Source organism: Takifugu flavidus, chromosome 2 (assembly GCF_003711565.1).
Source record: "Takifugu flavidus isolate HTHZ2018 chromosome 2, ASM371156v2, whole genome shotgun sequence".
NCBI lineage: Eukaryota > Metazoa > Chordata > Actinopteri > Tetraodontiformes > Tetraodontidae > Takifugu > Takifugu flavidus.
In genome coordinates this window covers 15,638,766-15,654,363 of record NC_079521.1, presented here as the reverse complement: position 1 = coordinate 15,654,363, position 15,598 = coordinate 15,638,766, and the positions used below count along the sequence as shown (strand labels likewise).

The following is a 15,598-nucleotide window of genomic DNA, read 5'->3' as shown; positions in this document are numbered from 1 at the left end:
TTGCGGGGGCAGCAGCTTCAGGGGGGATGCCCAGACAGCCCTCTCCCCGGCCACTTCCATCAGCTCTTCCGGGGGAACCCCCAGCCGCTCCCAAGCCAGGCGAGAGGTGTAATCTCTCCACCTAGTCCTGGGCCGGCCACGAGGCCTCCTCCCGGTGGGACATGTCCCCTAAAGGGAGGCGTCCGGAAGGCATCCTAGCCAGATGCCCGAGCCACCCCAACTGACTCCTCTCGATGTGGAGGAGCAGCGGTTCTACTCCGAGCCCCTTCCCGGATGTCCGAGCTTCTCACCCTATCTCTAAGGCTGAGCCCGGCCACCCTGAGGAGGAAACTCGCTCGTCCACAGTAAAAAAAAAAAAAAGGCACCAGAATTGATGAGTTGCCGTTCTTCTTTTTTATTGGCATTTTTTCTATATTTTCCACACTATTGTTTGTGTTAAGACTGGCGAGAAGGGAAGTGAAGCAAACTTTACTCCCAGGTGAATAAAGAGTTGTGTTTACATGCTAACGGTGCCTCGACAGTTTCAGACCACCTTTAGATGAGGACCCTGGACAAGCTGCACTATGGTGTCATGGGAAACAGAGCCGGTGCTGAGGAGCCTCGTGGGAAGGTGCCACATGGGTTCGGCACCTTCTGCTGCTTAACATATCCAACATGTCCTCTAGGTGAAAATCTTAGGGGAGAAAGCAGATAGAGGGTAGTTTTGTGGTTATGATGAAGGCCTCACGGCCACCTTTTGGCTGACCTTTGCCCTTGAAAGGTCCATCGGTGTTGAAACTCTACAGATGTCTAACAGGGAGCTGAGGGATTTTCCTGCATGATTGCGTTTGCAAAATGTATTTTTAAGACATTTCACGCCTCACCCGGATGCATCGCCGCCACATTGCCTCCGACCGTTACCCTGAGGAAGCTTCATCACTGTTTGTATCCAGAATGATGTTTCCTGGGACAGACAGGATCAAAACACGAACTAACTGCTTGGTTGGAAGCGTTTGGGAGGAAAGGGCGTAAAGGGGTGTTGTTAAATCAGAGACAAGCCCTGACCTTTTCCCTTAGCATGGGTGCACAGACCTGCGGAGCCAGGTTACCATCCCACAATTTTCCCACAGTGTGAAACTGATAAACACTATTTCACATCTCAATATGAGTCCACTGTGGTGGATTAAGGATCTCTTGTTTGTTGTCCCAGAAAGGTCCAGAATAGCTACCTGCTTCAGAAAAGCCCATATTACAGATGGCGCCTTTGAGGAGCCGCCACAGTGACAGGACCACTCAGCTTAAGTGCTGTGTTGAGCTTACTGAAGATCTTGTGGATGAACCCTGCAGGCAGGTGTATTTATAGAGGCACCGACTCCAGGTAGACGTGACACCAGAGCGGCCGTCCTTACGCCCGGCTCAGGTCGGGGTTGGTGACATCACCGGGGCCATGCGTTGATCAGGGACGACTAATCCGGCGGACATAGGTGGGAGGTGTGAGCATCAGGAAGATGAGGATGGAAGTACCATTTGGAGATGGGAGGGAACTTTCAGGTGGTTTCATTTTCATATTTATCAAAGAGAGTCAGTAGGAGCCCCTCCAGGAGTCCCCAGTCATCCAGTATTCTTCTATTAATGGTCTAATGACTAAATATTGATACGGGAAAGGTTCTGTTGTTGCTCAGGTCTGACTGAAGTGAGGTTGTGTCTTTTCTATTCTGTCAAGAGTTACTTCCTATCCAATGACATCATGTCTTCTGACACCACTGAGGTCTCCGGGTGCATAATCCACTCTCTCTTTTTCCAATAAATTATAAAGAACCAGTCCCTCTTTATATCAATATTTCACCACTATAGAGACCGGGGGTCTTAGTTTCCTCTAAATGTCTTGGGTTGATTCTGTTGGTGATTATCCCGGGATCTCAGGACAAAAACCCCAATAGTGTTGTGAGCTTTGATGCTGGAACCCCCAGCAGGAGGTTTCAGTATCTGCAGATGCTGAGGAACATCTGGAGTGAACTGTCCTCGCTGTGCCACAGCTCCCAGCCACTTCTGCCTTTGCCCTTTCCTCGGCTGAGCCAAAAACGGGCGGCAGCCACAGGTGGTCTCTGTTCTTTATCGGTTCTGACACACATATCTTGCCCTAAGTGCTTAGAGAGACAATTAAAAATTCATCAGGACAATAGAACCAGAGAGGATGAGGAAGAAATAGGACAGACAGCATAACCTTGATGAGTGCTCTGACCTATCGTCTGTAGCGTCTCTGGCTCGCGGCGTTGTCGTGTGCACGCCTGTGTGCGCATGTTGTGATGTAACCCAAGAGCCAGAGAGGCCCTTTAATGCAGAAAGCAGGAAAATAAATAAATAAATACAGAAATGAGGGCTGCCCAGCTGTTTCCTGGAAGATCGTATGACAGAGGAGCGTCCGCAGCCCAGAGATTCACAGACACAACAGATGCTTCACCCTCCCGAAGACATTTGACCACATTTGAATGATTCTGAATAAGCAAACGCGCTCCATCCCTGGTTTTTTGTTTACTTGCAAATCAGTCGGTCCGGAGCTCGTTCATATGAAATGTGCTTTAAACTTTCTGAAATGTCCCTTTTTAGACACGAAAAGGAGAAAAATGGATTAAAATCCTAACAGCCATAAACTGCTGTGCAAATGTTGCATCTTTTCTTGTTCTTTTCTTAATCACTATATCCCATTCGGGGTTACGGGGAAGTTGCTGCGACTGGGCCGAGTACAGCCCTGAACGAGACGCCAGGGCCCCGAACGAGGCGGCAGGCTCCGAACGAGACGCCAGGGCCCCGAACGAGACGCCAGGGCCCCGAACGAGACGCCAGGGCCCCGAACGAGGCGGCAGGGCCCCGAACGGGACGCCAGGGCCCCGAACGGGACGCCAGGGCCCCGAACGAGACGCCAGGACCCCGAACGAGACGCCAGGGCCCCGAACGAGGCGGCAGGGCCCCGAACGAGACGCCAGGGCCCCGACGAGACGCCAGGGCCCCGGACGAGACGCCAGGGCCCTGAGGGAGTGTTTGGGGTTTCGGTACCTTGCTCCAGGGTACCTCGGCAGTGCTCTGAAGGTGTCCTGGTGCTCCGCCACAGATCACCTTCCGTGTTTTGTCGGTATCTGGGCTGGAACTGATTACCCACTCCTCGGCCCGGTCGAGACCGAATGACCGGCGATCACTGGAATTGTGGCTTCGCCCGGTTGTGGAAATTAAATGACGGAAAAAAAGAGAGAAACATTATTTATCAGAGTTAAACTTTTTTTTCTTTTAAATTAATATGCAAGCAGAGTAGCACAGTGTCCCACAGAATATCTCAATAAAACAGGAATTTGAATGTCTTTCTTTCTTCTCTGATTCTTTTGTCTGCTGCTTTGATCTCTGTGGCTTTTATGCAGTGAAAACATGAATCAGTGCGTCCAGACTCGTGACGTCCTTGACTCACAATAAATGGCACGTACGTTTACGGATCACATGCGTTTATTAGTCACATCATGCACTGTCGGAGTCTCTGTCGCACCTGCTTTTGATCAGAAATCCAGCTTTTAACTGATCCACAGGAGCTGGTGAATATCTGCAGATATATTTGATGGTGGGACAAACTTTCAGTCGTATTTTTTAAATGCTTTGATTTGGCTCTGAAGCCTTTGATGGATCAGATTAGTCAGCGGAACCGTCGCTCCTGAGGCCTCTTAAACCTGATCCCATCATCAAATCCCATCGTCCACAGCCGAGTGAAACATTTGCAGACACCTTTTCACGACCGCTACAGTCAATAATAAATCAATAATAGATCATCAAATAAAGAGCAGCTTTTATCTCACTGGCAGAACATTTCTTTTCCAACTTCTGAACTATAAAAATAACCAAAGTCTGTAAGTTTGTTGTTTCCGTGAAAATCAGCAAACTATTTTAATGCCTGTATATTTATTTTCTTCTTAAGTTCCCTGATTATTAGTATTATATTTTGAAATGAGTTACTGGTTGAGGTTTATTTACTCTAAATATGAGTAACAACCAAAGGGCAATTCAATTTAAGGCGATTAAAGGCAAAGTCATAGTGGGTTTATGAAATATTCCGTTTGTTTTTGCTGTTAACAAATATGACAAATTCACTTCCAAGATAACGCAAAGAAATATATTGACAAAATGTACAACGGAGTATTTAAACATTATAAAAACGAATTGATCCTGAAATAAGGGGCCAACACAGCACACAGGTCTTTTGCAAATGAGAGACTTTATGCAAAATCTCTGCGGCTGGCGTCCAGTTCACTAAAGTCCTTCATAAATACACATTAATTTTATTTCACATTTAGTAACAAAAGCACCGGACAATGGTTACAGCACAATGGTTACGGACTAACTCAAAGCGCATCTCTCATATTTGGGGGCGATTATTTTCACAGTCCACTCAAACCGATGAATAACTCCACAAACTCTAAAATGTTGGCAGACACATTAAATTTCATCCACCGTGAACCTGATAAGTGGTTACCGAATCAACGCAGCTGCAAAGCTAACCAGGACTTTAGTGTGTGTAAGTGTTTTGGTCCAATGACACTTTCAGTTAAACGATCATCTTTGGGCTCCTCAGTGTCATCCTACTGTTCATTGTTTAGATAAAAACATTCGGAACGACCTCCTGCAACATATCGGCGAAGACTTTTTCATTGATTGAGGGGCCGCTCACCAACATCCTCTAACCCGAAAACAGTTAAAATTGGATCTGATTAAATTTTCCAAATTGGAAACGGATGTGACGTGGAACTTTGACAATAAAGGGACGTTAAAAATGGTTAAAGATGGTTGACTCGATACATCTGATCGGTTCGTCAGCTCGATGGATCGTTACACTATTTACTGCACAGACACACTGATACGACAACGTCGCCTTTGGAAACAACACAATGTGGTAGAATTTCCAAACGTTCCTATAAACATTCCTTTTAAAAATCCACGTCTGCGTCAGTTTTTGTCGCTGTGTGGGGGGGACTGGTCCCGCTGAAAGAGCAGGCTCACGCCCTTCCTGAAGCGGTGGTCCCTGACGCTGTAGATGATGACGTTGCAGCAGCTGTTTCCTGTCAGGATCCAGAAGGCAAAGAAGGAAAAGTTGCACCAGGTGTATCCCACCACGTTACCCAGCACGAACACGGCGATGGGGGAGAAGGACGCCGTGAAGGCAAACGTCAGGATGCTGATGGTTTTGGCAGCTTTGATGTCTGAGAAGGAGGGCCTGTGGGGGCATCCCCCGCCTCCTGCCCCCCCGCCTGCATCACTCAGGCTGCCCTCTGACAGCAGTTTGCGTTTCTGGGAGTACCGTCGGATGCTGGTGAAGGAGACGATGTTCACCACTAAAGTGCCTCCGAGCAGCGTGAAGTCAAAAGAAGGGAACAAGAGTAAAATATTGGCGTCCGGCGGCGGCCGGCTCCCGAACACGAGCGGCGCGTAGTTGCACATGCGGCTGCAACCGTTATACTCCAGAGTGAAATTACTGCTGAAGATGAGGGGCGCGATGGCCAGGAGGAAGCTCGCCACCCAGGAGAGAAGGATGAGGAGCAGCGTCCTCCTCCGGGTCACCAAGGCGTCCTTGTGGAGCGGCCGCAGGATGGCCACGCTTCTCTCCAGAGTCATCAGGAAGATGGTGCTGATGGAGACGAAGGTGCACCCGGCGAACACGGGGCCGATCAACATGCAGGGCTGCCAGGGGTTGAGAAGACCCCCCCGCCGGTATAAGATGGCCAAGGAGGTGGAGATGCCCTGGTACCAAACTGGGAGAGTATTGGTGACCATCAGAGAGATCTCAGTGTAGACGGAGAAGGGGACCACGAGGACGCCCACCATCATGTCTGCTATGGCCAGAGACACTGTCAGAGAGGGAAACGACACACGGGCTCAGAAGCTGTGGCCTTATATCTGTTTCTGTTGCTTAGCATTGTTATCAAATGTTGCATTTAGGGCAGGTTACTCATATTTAGCTTAAGAAACAGACTCGCAGTGGGAAAACGGCGAGCGCATTTACCTTTCAGGTATCCCTGCGGCGTTCGGGATTGCCTCGTTTGCACAAAGACGGTCAGGGTGATCACGTTCCCAACCACGATGGCGAAGGCCAGGCTGACCATGAACGCCACGGTCAAGAAGCGGTTGAGAAACCCGCAGCAGCAGCGGGTGCAGAGAGGAGCCAGCGGCTGGCCTGAGGCGGCCTGGACGGCGGCTGTCAGGTTGAGCAGAGGGTCCGGCGTTGGCAGCAGAGCGGCGGCGCTCCTGCAGACGCTGACGTTAGCAGGCAGCGCAGTCATGGTCCAGGGTTGGGCTTCAGGGTGAGCAGGTGGGGGGACCACTCAGGAGACCATGTCCTGGAGGCGGTTGGTTCTGAGAGAGACGAGTGAGTCAATGTTATTTTCAATAATACAAACACACATGGTCACATATATTTAGTTTAATATAATATACTGTTTTATCTGCTGTGTCAATGAAGATGTTCATCAAACAAATATATATAATATAACTAATATGAGTTTCAGGTATATGTTTATTTTGACCACCCAGAAGGTTTTTGCTTCAGTGGTTTATTATTGTTTGTTCCAGTGGAGCAGACATTAAGCCGCTGCTCAAATCCAGAACATTCTGGGGTTTATGGTTTTTTTTGCACGTGTCTCTGAATGCACATTGGGTTCTGGGATTTTTTACCAAGCCAATGAAAGTGGTTTTCCCATCGACAACGCTCCATCTAAGACTGCATGTGTCCTGTAGCCGCTTCGGTGCACGTGCACGGGTATGTGCACCTCAGTGCTGTCAGTACTCATGCTGAAACTGGAAGTTCAGTACCAAATGTCCTTTTTAGCTGACAACTAAATCACAGCGTCCTTCAGTCATTCATCTGTTCAGTGGGTTGGAGAACAGGAAGGTGCACACATCCAAGGAAAAAGGGTAAGAGGGGTGGACACGTGCGGAGCTCAGAGTTGAACACACAGACAGAAACACTTCAAATTGCTGCTAACATGCCACAAAGCTGGGAACTGTGATTCAGGAAGTACATTTTATCAGGGACTGTGTTTCTAAATTGTCCCAACATTCACTCAGCATTTCTGAATCCTGAAGAAATCTGCAATGATGAAATGCCAACATTTTTTAAACGAGCTTGGACTATAAATAAATTCAAACAAAATAGCTCCAAGTCAACAAGATCAAGTGATCGTCAATTATAAGTCAGCGCTCGTGCCGTGTTTCTCTCTTTCGCTCATTTCCCACTGCGATTTTATTTAATTATTCAGCTACTCTTGTGTTTTATGAGGCTAATTATTATTCATCCCATAAAAAAATGCATTTTGAGCTAAATGTAAATCATTGACGGAATAATTTGACAGTTTATTTCCAAACAGAACTTCTATACTTGGAGGAATTTGCAGCCTCATTAAGGGGCTATTTTAGCTTCACCTGACCTGACTGAGGATGACAGGTGTGACCTGAGGCAAGACCCCGGGCGCAGGGAGACAAGTAGCTGACCACACGTGCACACCAACAATGCATGTGCACGTGAGAAATTCCATTTACTTCCTGCTACATGAAAACCTGCGAATATTCTAGTCCCCTGTAATTAGAAATTATATTGACTTTAGATCCAAGTCCAGGAGAGACGGGAGGCTGGAAACAACATGGCTGCTGTGGTCTTATAATTTCCGGCATCTGGTCAAAGCCCAAGACGTGCGTCAGACACACGTCAGCGTGGGGGGGGGGCTATATTCAATCTAAATGCAAATACAAAAATAGTCCAAATATTCTGACCTTATCTTAATGTTTCAGAAACAATTTCCTCTTTTATATGTTGCTTTTTTTTTCACTGACCAACCTTGATTGATGGATTGAAATTTGTTCACGACAGAAATGAAACATTCGTACCATCAACTGGCTCTAGAATCAAGTTTTAACGTGTAACCTTTACATTTTTCAATGTGTAATTCTGAAATGGAGCTAAATGACACCAAGAAGTTGAACAAAAGTCCAGAATTTCTCTCTGTCTGGTTACTGTTAAACTGTGGATGAATAGATTCATGAAGCCAGTAATCAAACAAAAAAAGATTTTAGACCATTTTTGTTCTGCAGGTTGGAGATGCACCTTTGGGGGGTTGGATCTAACCAGGAAGTGCCAACTGCTTATTATCATTGATTTATCACAAATTCAAAAGTGTTATTGCATATAGATTTAGGACTCACCATCATTGTGATTAACCTTAAATTTTTCCCCAATATCCACCATCTAGGGGATATTTGAGCTAAAGCAGGTGTTTATTTACAAGGTAATGTTTGGTTTAAGTGCATGAAGAGAGCCTGATGTTCTCTGCTGTGCTGGCTGGATGCGTTTAGGTTGTTTCTCATGCGTGCAGTGGATTCCCTCTGACAGGGCTGTGTCTCTGAGTGACAGTTCAGGCATATGCAGGGAGACCGTGGGGGCTCGGTCAGGGCTGTCAGGCCAGGTTGTCCAGCAAACAGAGGGGTCATGTGCAATAATAATGGGCAGGCTGGCTTGGGGCTGCCTGCAGCTGACTGTCATGGCACATGAGAAGAAAGACAACTTTGTGACATTGTATATGTGCACGTTTGGTGTGAGTGTGTGTGAGTGTGTGTGTTTTCTAAACCAACTCTTCATGCACGACCCTACGATTCTAAATTAAAAGCCTCACCTACGATAGAGCTGTACGGTTATTTTGCTTTTTCTTGTCCAATGTTATACTGAGGCATTATCATAAATAATAGCGACACAGTTTGCTGCCCCCTACGGGACAGTCGGTTAATTACAACAAATATACTTTCCTCCACTGAGGACGATACAACGCAGGGGTTACATTCCCCCTTAATTTTACCCTTTGTCCGTTTTTCTAAACAGGATTTAGAGGGGGGATTATTTATTTGTAATAAATCTAAGCAGATACACAGAGGGGCCACAGTACCACGGATTTATTGCTACTCCTGATGTGCATCTGTTACCAAATGTCACTGTTGATCTGCAATGTCACTTGATAAACAGTTAGACTCATTCAAACACATTTGCAAAAGCATAGATTTCCCACCAAGCTAACCCACATATTTTCAATATTTTCAGAAAACAAACATGATATAAACATAATATATCCTAAAAAAAAAAGATAGCTAAGAATTAGACTTTTACATTGCAGTTATCAAAACATAATTTCTTCACTGCTGAGTTCACATTTGACAGTGTGATCATTTGATTCTTATCAATTTATACTCAACGTAGACTTGTGATTTTAAACACTGGCGCGTAACTAAGTTGAATTTTTACAATTTTGAATAAATTTCAGAGAAACATCACGCACAAAGCGAAGTTTGCTGCATTAACGGTGCGACTGGTTTCATATGATGTTGATTTAACTGTTTTCTACTGAAGGAAATATTCTCTTAAACAGCTTCTTATTTAAAAGATTCTGTTTTTTTTAACAAAGCTTCCTCTGATTTTTAGAATGAGCATAATATTGTTCCTCATTACTCAGTATTACTCATAAGTCATCACCACTGTAAAAATGTTGAAATGGGAGCATAAAATGTGAACCTTCATTACATCAGTGTTATACAAGGTAAGCAAGTGCACGTATAAAACTGCGTATGCGTGCAGCCTGAGACACCTTCTTTAAAATATACATATATGTTTAATAATTTATTCCCGTTTGATGAAGGCAGCGTGTAACAGCAGAGCTATGAGGAGGAAACACATTCTTACCAACATTCCTGCAGTTCTGACCCAGGAGGCAGCAGCTGATGGAGAGAAGAGGAGAGAAAAGGAGGAGAAAGGAGCATCTGGGTTCAGAGGCTGCGCTGCTGGAGGTACAATCCTCTGAAGAAGAACGTGGAGCTGAATCCTCCCCATCCTTCCTTCTCCTGAGGAGCACACAGCCCCTCTGACAGACTCTCTGCTTCAGTCTCCACCTCCCTGTGCTGAGTGGACCGCTCAACCCCCCCCCCCCCCCCCCCCCCCCATCCCTGTTTCAGTCCTTATCACACGCGCTGCTCTCCCACCAGAGCTTCAAGGTAAAGTTCACAGCCTCCTCCTCCTTCCCTCTCATCCAGCCTCCTGGCAACCTCCTACACCCCCTGCCCCCCTCCCCCCCCCCCCCCTTCAGAGGCCGCTATTTCTTTGGAACTCCATGCTCATTTTCCCTTCTTTTTTCCTTAATTCATCCATCTGTTTCTGTTTGATTCATTTGCATCAATTCTTCCCCTTTTAAACACTGGGAAACAGATGAAAGGATTTGCTGCTGCCGCCGTGTTTTCTGTGTGGTTAAATAAAAGGAGCTCCGCGATATAGGCTGAAGTTATTCACTGCTTGAGACCTTGAAATAGAAATAGAAGCTCAGGCTCGGAGTCAATAACAAAGGAGAGAATGAAGGAAGAGAGAAAGGGGAGCAGCATCATGTGTCAAGAATATGTGCGTGTACGGTGAAGGTTTCCGGCTGTTCCACATATGCATGTATACAGCGTGAGCTCTGGCTGAGGCTTTAGAGGCTTTAAATGATGCAGCTGCTTCTGTCCTTCACGGTGTGAACTGCTTCATTTATTTCATATGTTCGTACGTCACGCTCACAACCTTACACATCAAACACAGTTGACACAAAAGCATCTGCATTCTCCATCCCTGAGATCTCTGAGCTCCACCTGAACGATCTGGGATCATGTGCTGTGTTACTGAAACCAAGTGGCTCCTGAAGTACACACTCGGGGTAGGAGTGTGTGTGACTGGTTGCTAAAATAAAAGGAAGGCGCACCATCATCCTGTACCTCCACTGAGTGCAGGACACCAGACACCCGCTGCACAGCTGCATTGCTCTTCCAGCTGTTGCGCTTCTTTGTCTCTGCCTGCTGGGTTCCCACTGACCTGGGACCTTCTGCTCCCACGAGCTCATCTGAAGAGCCCATTTACGTCTGATCCAATCAAAACCGCCCACGGCTCTGAGTGCGCTTTGATGCTTTCGTCACGCGAGCGACATGAAACGACTGTTTTAATCAAGCTTTCGTTTTGGATGACTCTGCGTGCATGATTAAACAGCTCCATGGCACCGTGTGATAAGAATCCTGTGGATCAGGAGAGAAATGTTGGAGAATACTGGGATTCCGGCTCTTACCGGATAGTTAGAGGATGTGTTGAGGAAAAAGGCCTTACTGTGAGTGACTGACAGGAACATTTGCTTTAAACACTGCTGTCACCACTAAAGGTTTAAAATCTCTCTTTAATTAAAATAAAATGCTAATTTAATTAGTAGTAATCGTCCAATAGAAAGTTGGATTTTTCCACTGGAATTTCCCGTCACTATTTGCTGCCTGGAATTGAGGTGAAACGGTCTGTTTTGTTCTGCCTGCTCTCAGCACGACCTTTGTGAGACATCCCACTGTTGCAATGTTGGCGCCGGCCGATGCGTAACGATCAGAACCAGAATTATTTATTTTGACTGAGCAAAGGTTTCAGGAGTGTGACGAAACACGGCTTTGGGAAGAACAAATTGGATTTGTAGCAGTGGTCTTGTTGACAAATGTTGGGATGTTCTTCCAAGTGATGGAAAGTTACATTTCACAATTATTTAGTTTCAGATTGTGCAAATCCACATTTCCACACAGAAATGTTCAGAAAGTTCCCAGCGGATATAAATATCCCTCCTGTGTGGAACACACAAAGGAAGCGACAGCAGCACTGAAGACAGTCCCCACCAAAAGGACAAAATGTGGTAAGTTGAACATGTCTATGCTGTAAAGGATATGAAACTGGGCCTTTTCTGGACTAAAAACCTTATCAGTTATTAAGGTTTCTGTCCGTAAAGAGCAGGAAACTGTGGTGTGTTGCAGGATTTCTTTGTCTCTGCTCCTCCTGACCGCCTGGTCCTGTCGGGCTGATGGGATTCACAGGGATGACGGACTGAAACTGTCAGGTGAGACGCCCAAAAACACCCCCAAGGGACACCAAAGACCTAAAAGGGTTTAAATCAAAGAGCACTTGTCGTCCAGATCACATGTGTTCGTTTGTGGGTTTGCAGCTTCAGCAGTGGTGAAATGTCTATTTGTTGTGGCTTTCTGGTGGCTCTTCACCCTCTGAACTCAGGCAGTAAAACACAAATCTGTAGAGTAACAGGTAAAATGTGACATGCATAATTTAATAACAGCCCCTGTAAACCAGGTACTGTTGCATTATTAACAAAAAAAATTAACTTCACATAAGTGAGACTTTAATCTGAATCATCTGTTGGCTAGAAAAAAGAGGCTGATTTCTTTCCCCCTTTTTTGTTACATTTATCAGCTTAAAAAGAGTTTGTTCAGCAAAAGAATGATGTGTAAATAGGCTGAAAATCAGAAACCATTTTAAACACATCGACTGTCGGCTGCGTTGGCCCCTTAAATTAATGTAAAATAACTTTCAACTTCTACATACAAATTTCTGTACCACCTCCTCAGAAGCAGCTGTTCAGGTGCGTAAAAATAAGGTTCGCTTCCTTATTCATCAAAATTATAGGTCAGCTGCATTTTTTCCTGGTTTCCATCCTGGAAAAATCTGACATATTTCACCTTCTCCTCCTCAATCATTCAAACCCAGCTCTCCTCAACCGCTCCTGAAAACAAAATCAGCAGAGCGACTTGATTAAAAGGCTGTTCCAGTGCTCAGAGGTCACTGACTGTCATCCAGCAACAAACAAGCTGATTCTTAATGAATAAATCCTCTTAAGTTCTCTTTGTTCCCCTCAATGTGAAGAATCATAGACCAGTTAAAACTACACATCATGTCTGAAAACATCACAAGAGCAGCAGCAGATTTCCATGAAATAACAGTAAACAACAGCAAACAACCCTAACGCACGCATCATGTAAAACTAGCGAGATGCTCCTAATATCAGGCTCAGACATCTGCTGCACTTTTATTTATTCATCACCTTTAACGGAGATATTTCAGTAACTTCAGCCGGCTCTCACACCCAACGATCACACACAAACGCTAAATGACCTCTCCAGCAGATAAATAAAGTCTACAGAGACGTCCAGGAGTGCAGAGCTGCGTGCGCACAGGTCCTTATTCCAGAGTTTACTGTAGCGTAGCGCTTGCATTAATAATGGACGTCATCTAAGAGCGGCCCTCTGCTCAAGCAGAAACACAAAGATTAGCAGTGCTGCAGTAACCTCCTGTTCAAATGTTGCGACCTGGCAGATGTTTGACTCAAGTGAGGGCACGAATGTGGTGAACAAAAGCTCGACATTACAGATTATATGCAGATGGCGTCCATTAAAACGGTTGTGTGTGTCTCAGCATCTAGGGTCACTCCCCTGCGCTCTAGGAGAATGATCGGGGGAACTTTGGCTCCTCTGGTTCCCTGGCAGGCCATGGTTTACCTCAGCGACAACGTTCGCACCGGAGGCTATGCCGGTGGCGCTCTCATCTCAGACCGCTGGGTGTTGACAGCTGGAAGGAACCTTTTCCTGAACAAAAGTCGACAGGACACCCAGAGGAAAAATCCCCTCATCCCTAAAGTTTACCTGGGAATCTCGGGGCGGAGTGAAGCCAAGGCCTCCAGCGAGGTCGCTGTGGAGAAGGTGAGACCCGAATGAAGCTACCAAGCAGAACGCAAGCAGGAAATGAACGTCTTTCTTTCGTTTTGTTTTTTAAAAGCGAGAGATAGAGATGCTAGCTTGTTTTTGACCTTTGTCCCCTCCAGGTCATTCTCCATCCACACTTCCAGAATCAGTCCGACTGGGACAACAACCTGGCTCTGATTCAGCTGAAGGAGCCCGTGGTCATCAGCGACAAAGTGACCCCCATCCCCCTGCCAGAGAGAGGCCAGGACCTGCCAGACAGCACTGAGGGCTCAGGGGCGATCGCTGGTTGGGGCTGGGGGGTCTACCTAAACCTCGCCTCATCGCTCAAGCACCTCATACTCCCCCTGGTCGGCCACTCCACCTGCAAAGCTGAATATGAACAAAGAGCTTTCATGCCAACGGTGGATGACAGCATGTTCTGCACCGTATCCGGCCGGCTGGAGGAAAACGTTTGCTTTGGTGACGCGGGCGGCGCTTTGGCTGTCAAAGACGCCGAAACTGGGGATATTTACGCTGCGGGGATCCTCTCCTATGACAAACCCTGCAGGTTGCACAAGTACGCAGTCTACATGAAGATTTCCTCATATTTGCCCTGGATTCACAAAGTCACCAGAGGAGATACGCAGAATTCCCAAGCTGTCCGCTCTCAGACGATGGCCAAAATGTATTCCTGGCAGCAATAACGCAGAGAAATCTCCTCCGACTGTGGGGACAAATGCACTGATTAAACCTTCAATACATGAATAAAGAGGCCTGGCTCGACTCTGCCTTCTGTATTTCTGTAAAATTTAGCACCTGGGACCTCTGAGGCAACAAAACGCTGCTTGATTTTGAGTTGTGGGAGGAATCCAGAGTATCAATGTATCAAATGAGAAATTCATTCTTATTGATTTAGCCATTTAGTGCTGCTGGCTCCACTGACTGTGGTGCTGTCTGCTCTTTGACGCCACGCCGTTGCTGATTGTGTTCCCTATCCAGGCGTACACTTTGTACTCCTGATAATGATTTTGTGGTCATTACGCAGGAGGACTGAGCGGCCGTGTGTACTCAGCTGCTGAGGGGACTCTGTACTCGTCCGTAACTGGAAAACTAAAGATTTCACAGATTAACAAAAAGCTGTACATTTTCTCTCAATCAAAAACTAACACTTTGAGCCTTGAGCTGAAATCTTCATCATTTCAGGTATTTCTGTGGATGTGACGGAGGGTAGATGAGAGGTTTCAGGCTGCCTGGTAACAGTGGGTCCCCAGTTATGTCTCTGTGGAGGTGTTTCAGGAGTGTTCAGTCAAGAGAAGACCCCAGGGAGGTCTGGGATGCACCGGGAACAGCCCAGGTACACCCCAACTTCTCCTAGAGGTTTGGTCGCCCCTGCTGAGATTAAACTGTACCTGGAGAAACAGAGGGAAACAGACGAGCCCACCAGCAAGGATGGAAACTGCGAGGTCTGCATGAATCAGCCAGCCGACGGTCCGTTGTCACGGTTATAAACGGTGCCGACGTACGAGAGCGAAGGCGTGATTTGAAGCAGCGTCCAAGTGTTTTGTGGCGATGACGAGATGTTAGCTCACAGCTCAAGGTCGCCGCTGTCCTCGAGCCCAACTCATTGTGCTGCCACGCGTCATGCAGCGGTGAGTCACGCCTGCGGTCTCGTCCACGCTGCCGCGGTGTAGCGTCGGAACGGTTGTTGCTGATTTAAGGTGCTGAAACTTTCAGGTTAGCGCCGAAACAGAGGCTGGGTGACATTTTACTGCTTCTCCGACATGACGTCCAAACATCTGGGTTGATTTTCTGGCCGTCTCCACACAACCGAGACCATGCAGGCGACGGCACAACTGGGTTTTAGCCGCCCCGGCTCCTGGTTCAGAGAAGTGACGAGAAGTTCAGCGTGACCCGAGACGGTTCCACTGACGGCAGTTTTACCCTTCAACCTCCTTCCCCTCAGCAGGGTGGACAGAGGTGTGAAGAAGCCTCTCACATGGCCGCGACGTGTGAATCTGTGTGTGCCGCAAAGAACTTGAATACC

The 15,598-nt window shown here is 46.8% G+C and overlaps 2 protein-coding genes across 2 annotated transcripts; one reads left to right on the top strand and one right to left on the bottom strand.

Moving 5' to 3' along the window:
* Positions 1 to 3,231: 3,231 nt before the first annotated feature.
* Positions 3,232 to 9,960, bottom strand: LOC130521713 (trace amine-associated receptor 8b-like). Its single transcript, XM_057025452.1, has 3 exons — positions 9,728 to 9,960; positions 6,014 to 6,363; positions 3,232 to 5,858 (listed from the first exon to the last, which is right to left on the bottom strand). Exons 2-3 carry the CDS (start codon positions 6,288 to 6,290, stop codon positions 4,960 to 4,962), a joined length of 1,176 nt encoding a protein of 391 aa, XP_056881432.1. The 5' UTR covers positions 6,291 to 6,363; positions 9,728 to 9,960; the 3' UTR covers positions 3,232 to 4,959.
* A 1,607-nt stretch (positions 9,961 to 11,567) lies between these two features.
* On the top strand, positions 11,568 to 14,337 carry hp (haptoglobin). The gene is made up of 4 exons (XM_057025509.1): positions 11,568 to 11,723; positions 11,842 to 11,924; positions 13,289 to 13,572; positions 13,695 to 14,337. The coding sequence occupies exons 1-4, from the start codon at positions 11,719 to 11,721 to the stop codon at positions 14,256 to 14,258; spliced, it is 936 nt and encodes a 311-aa protein (XP_056881489.1). The 5' UTR covers positions 11,568 to 11,718; the 3' UTR covers positions 14,259 to 14,337.
* Positions 14,338 to 15,598: the final 1,261 nt, after the last annotated feature.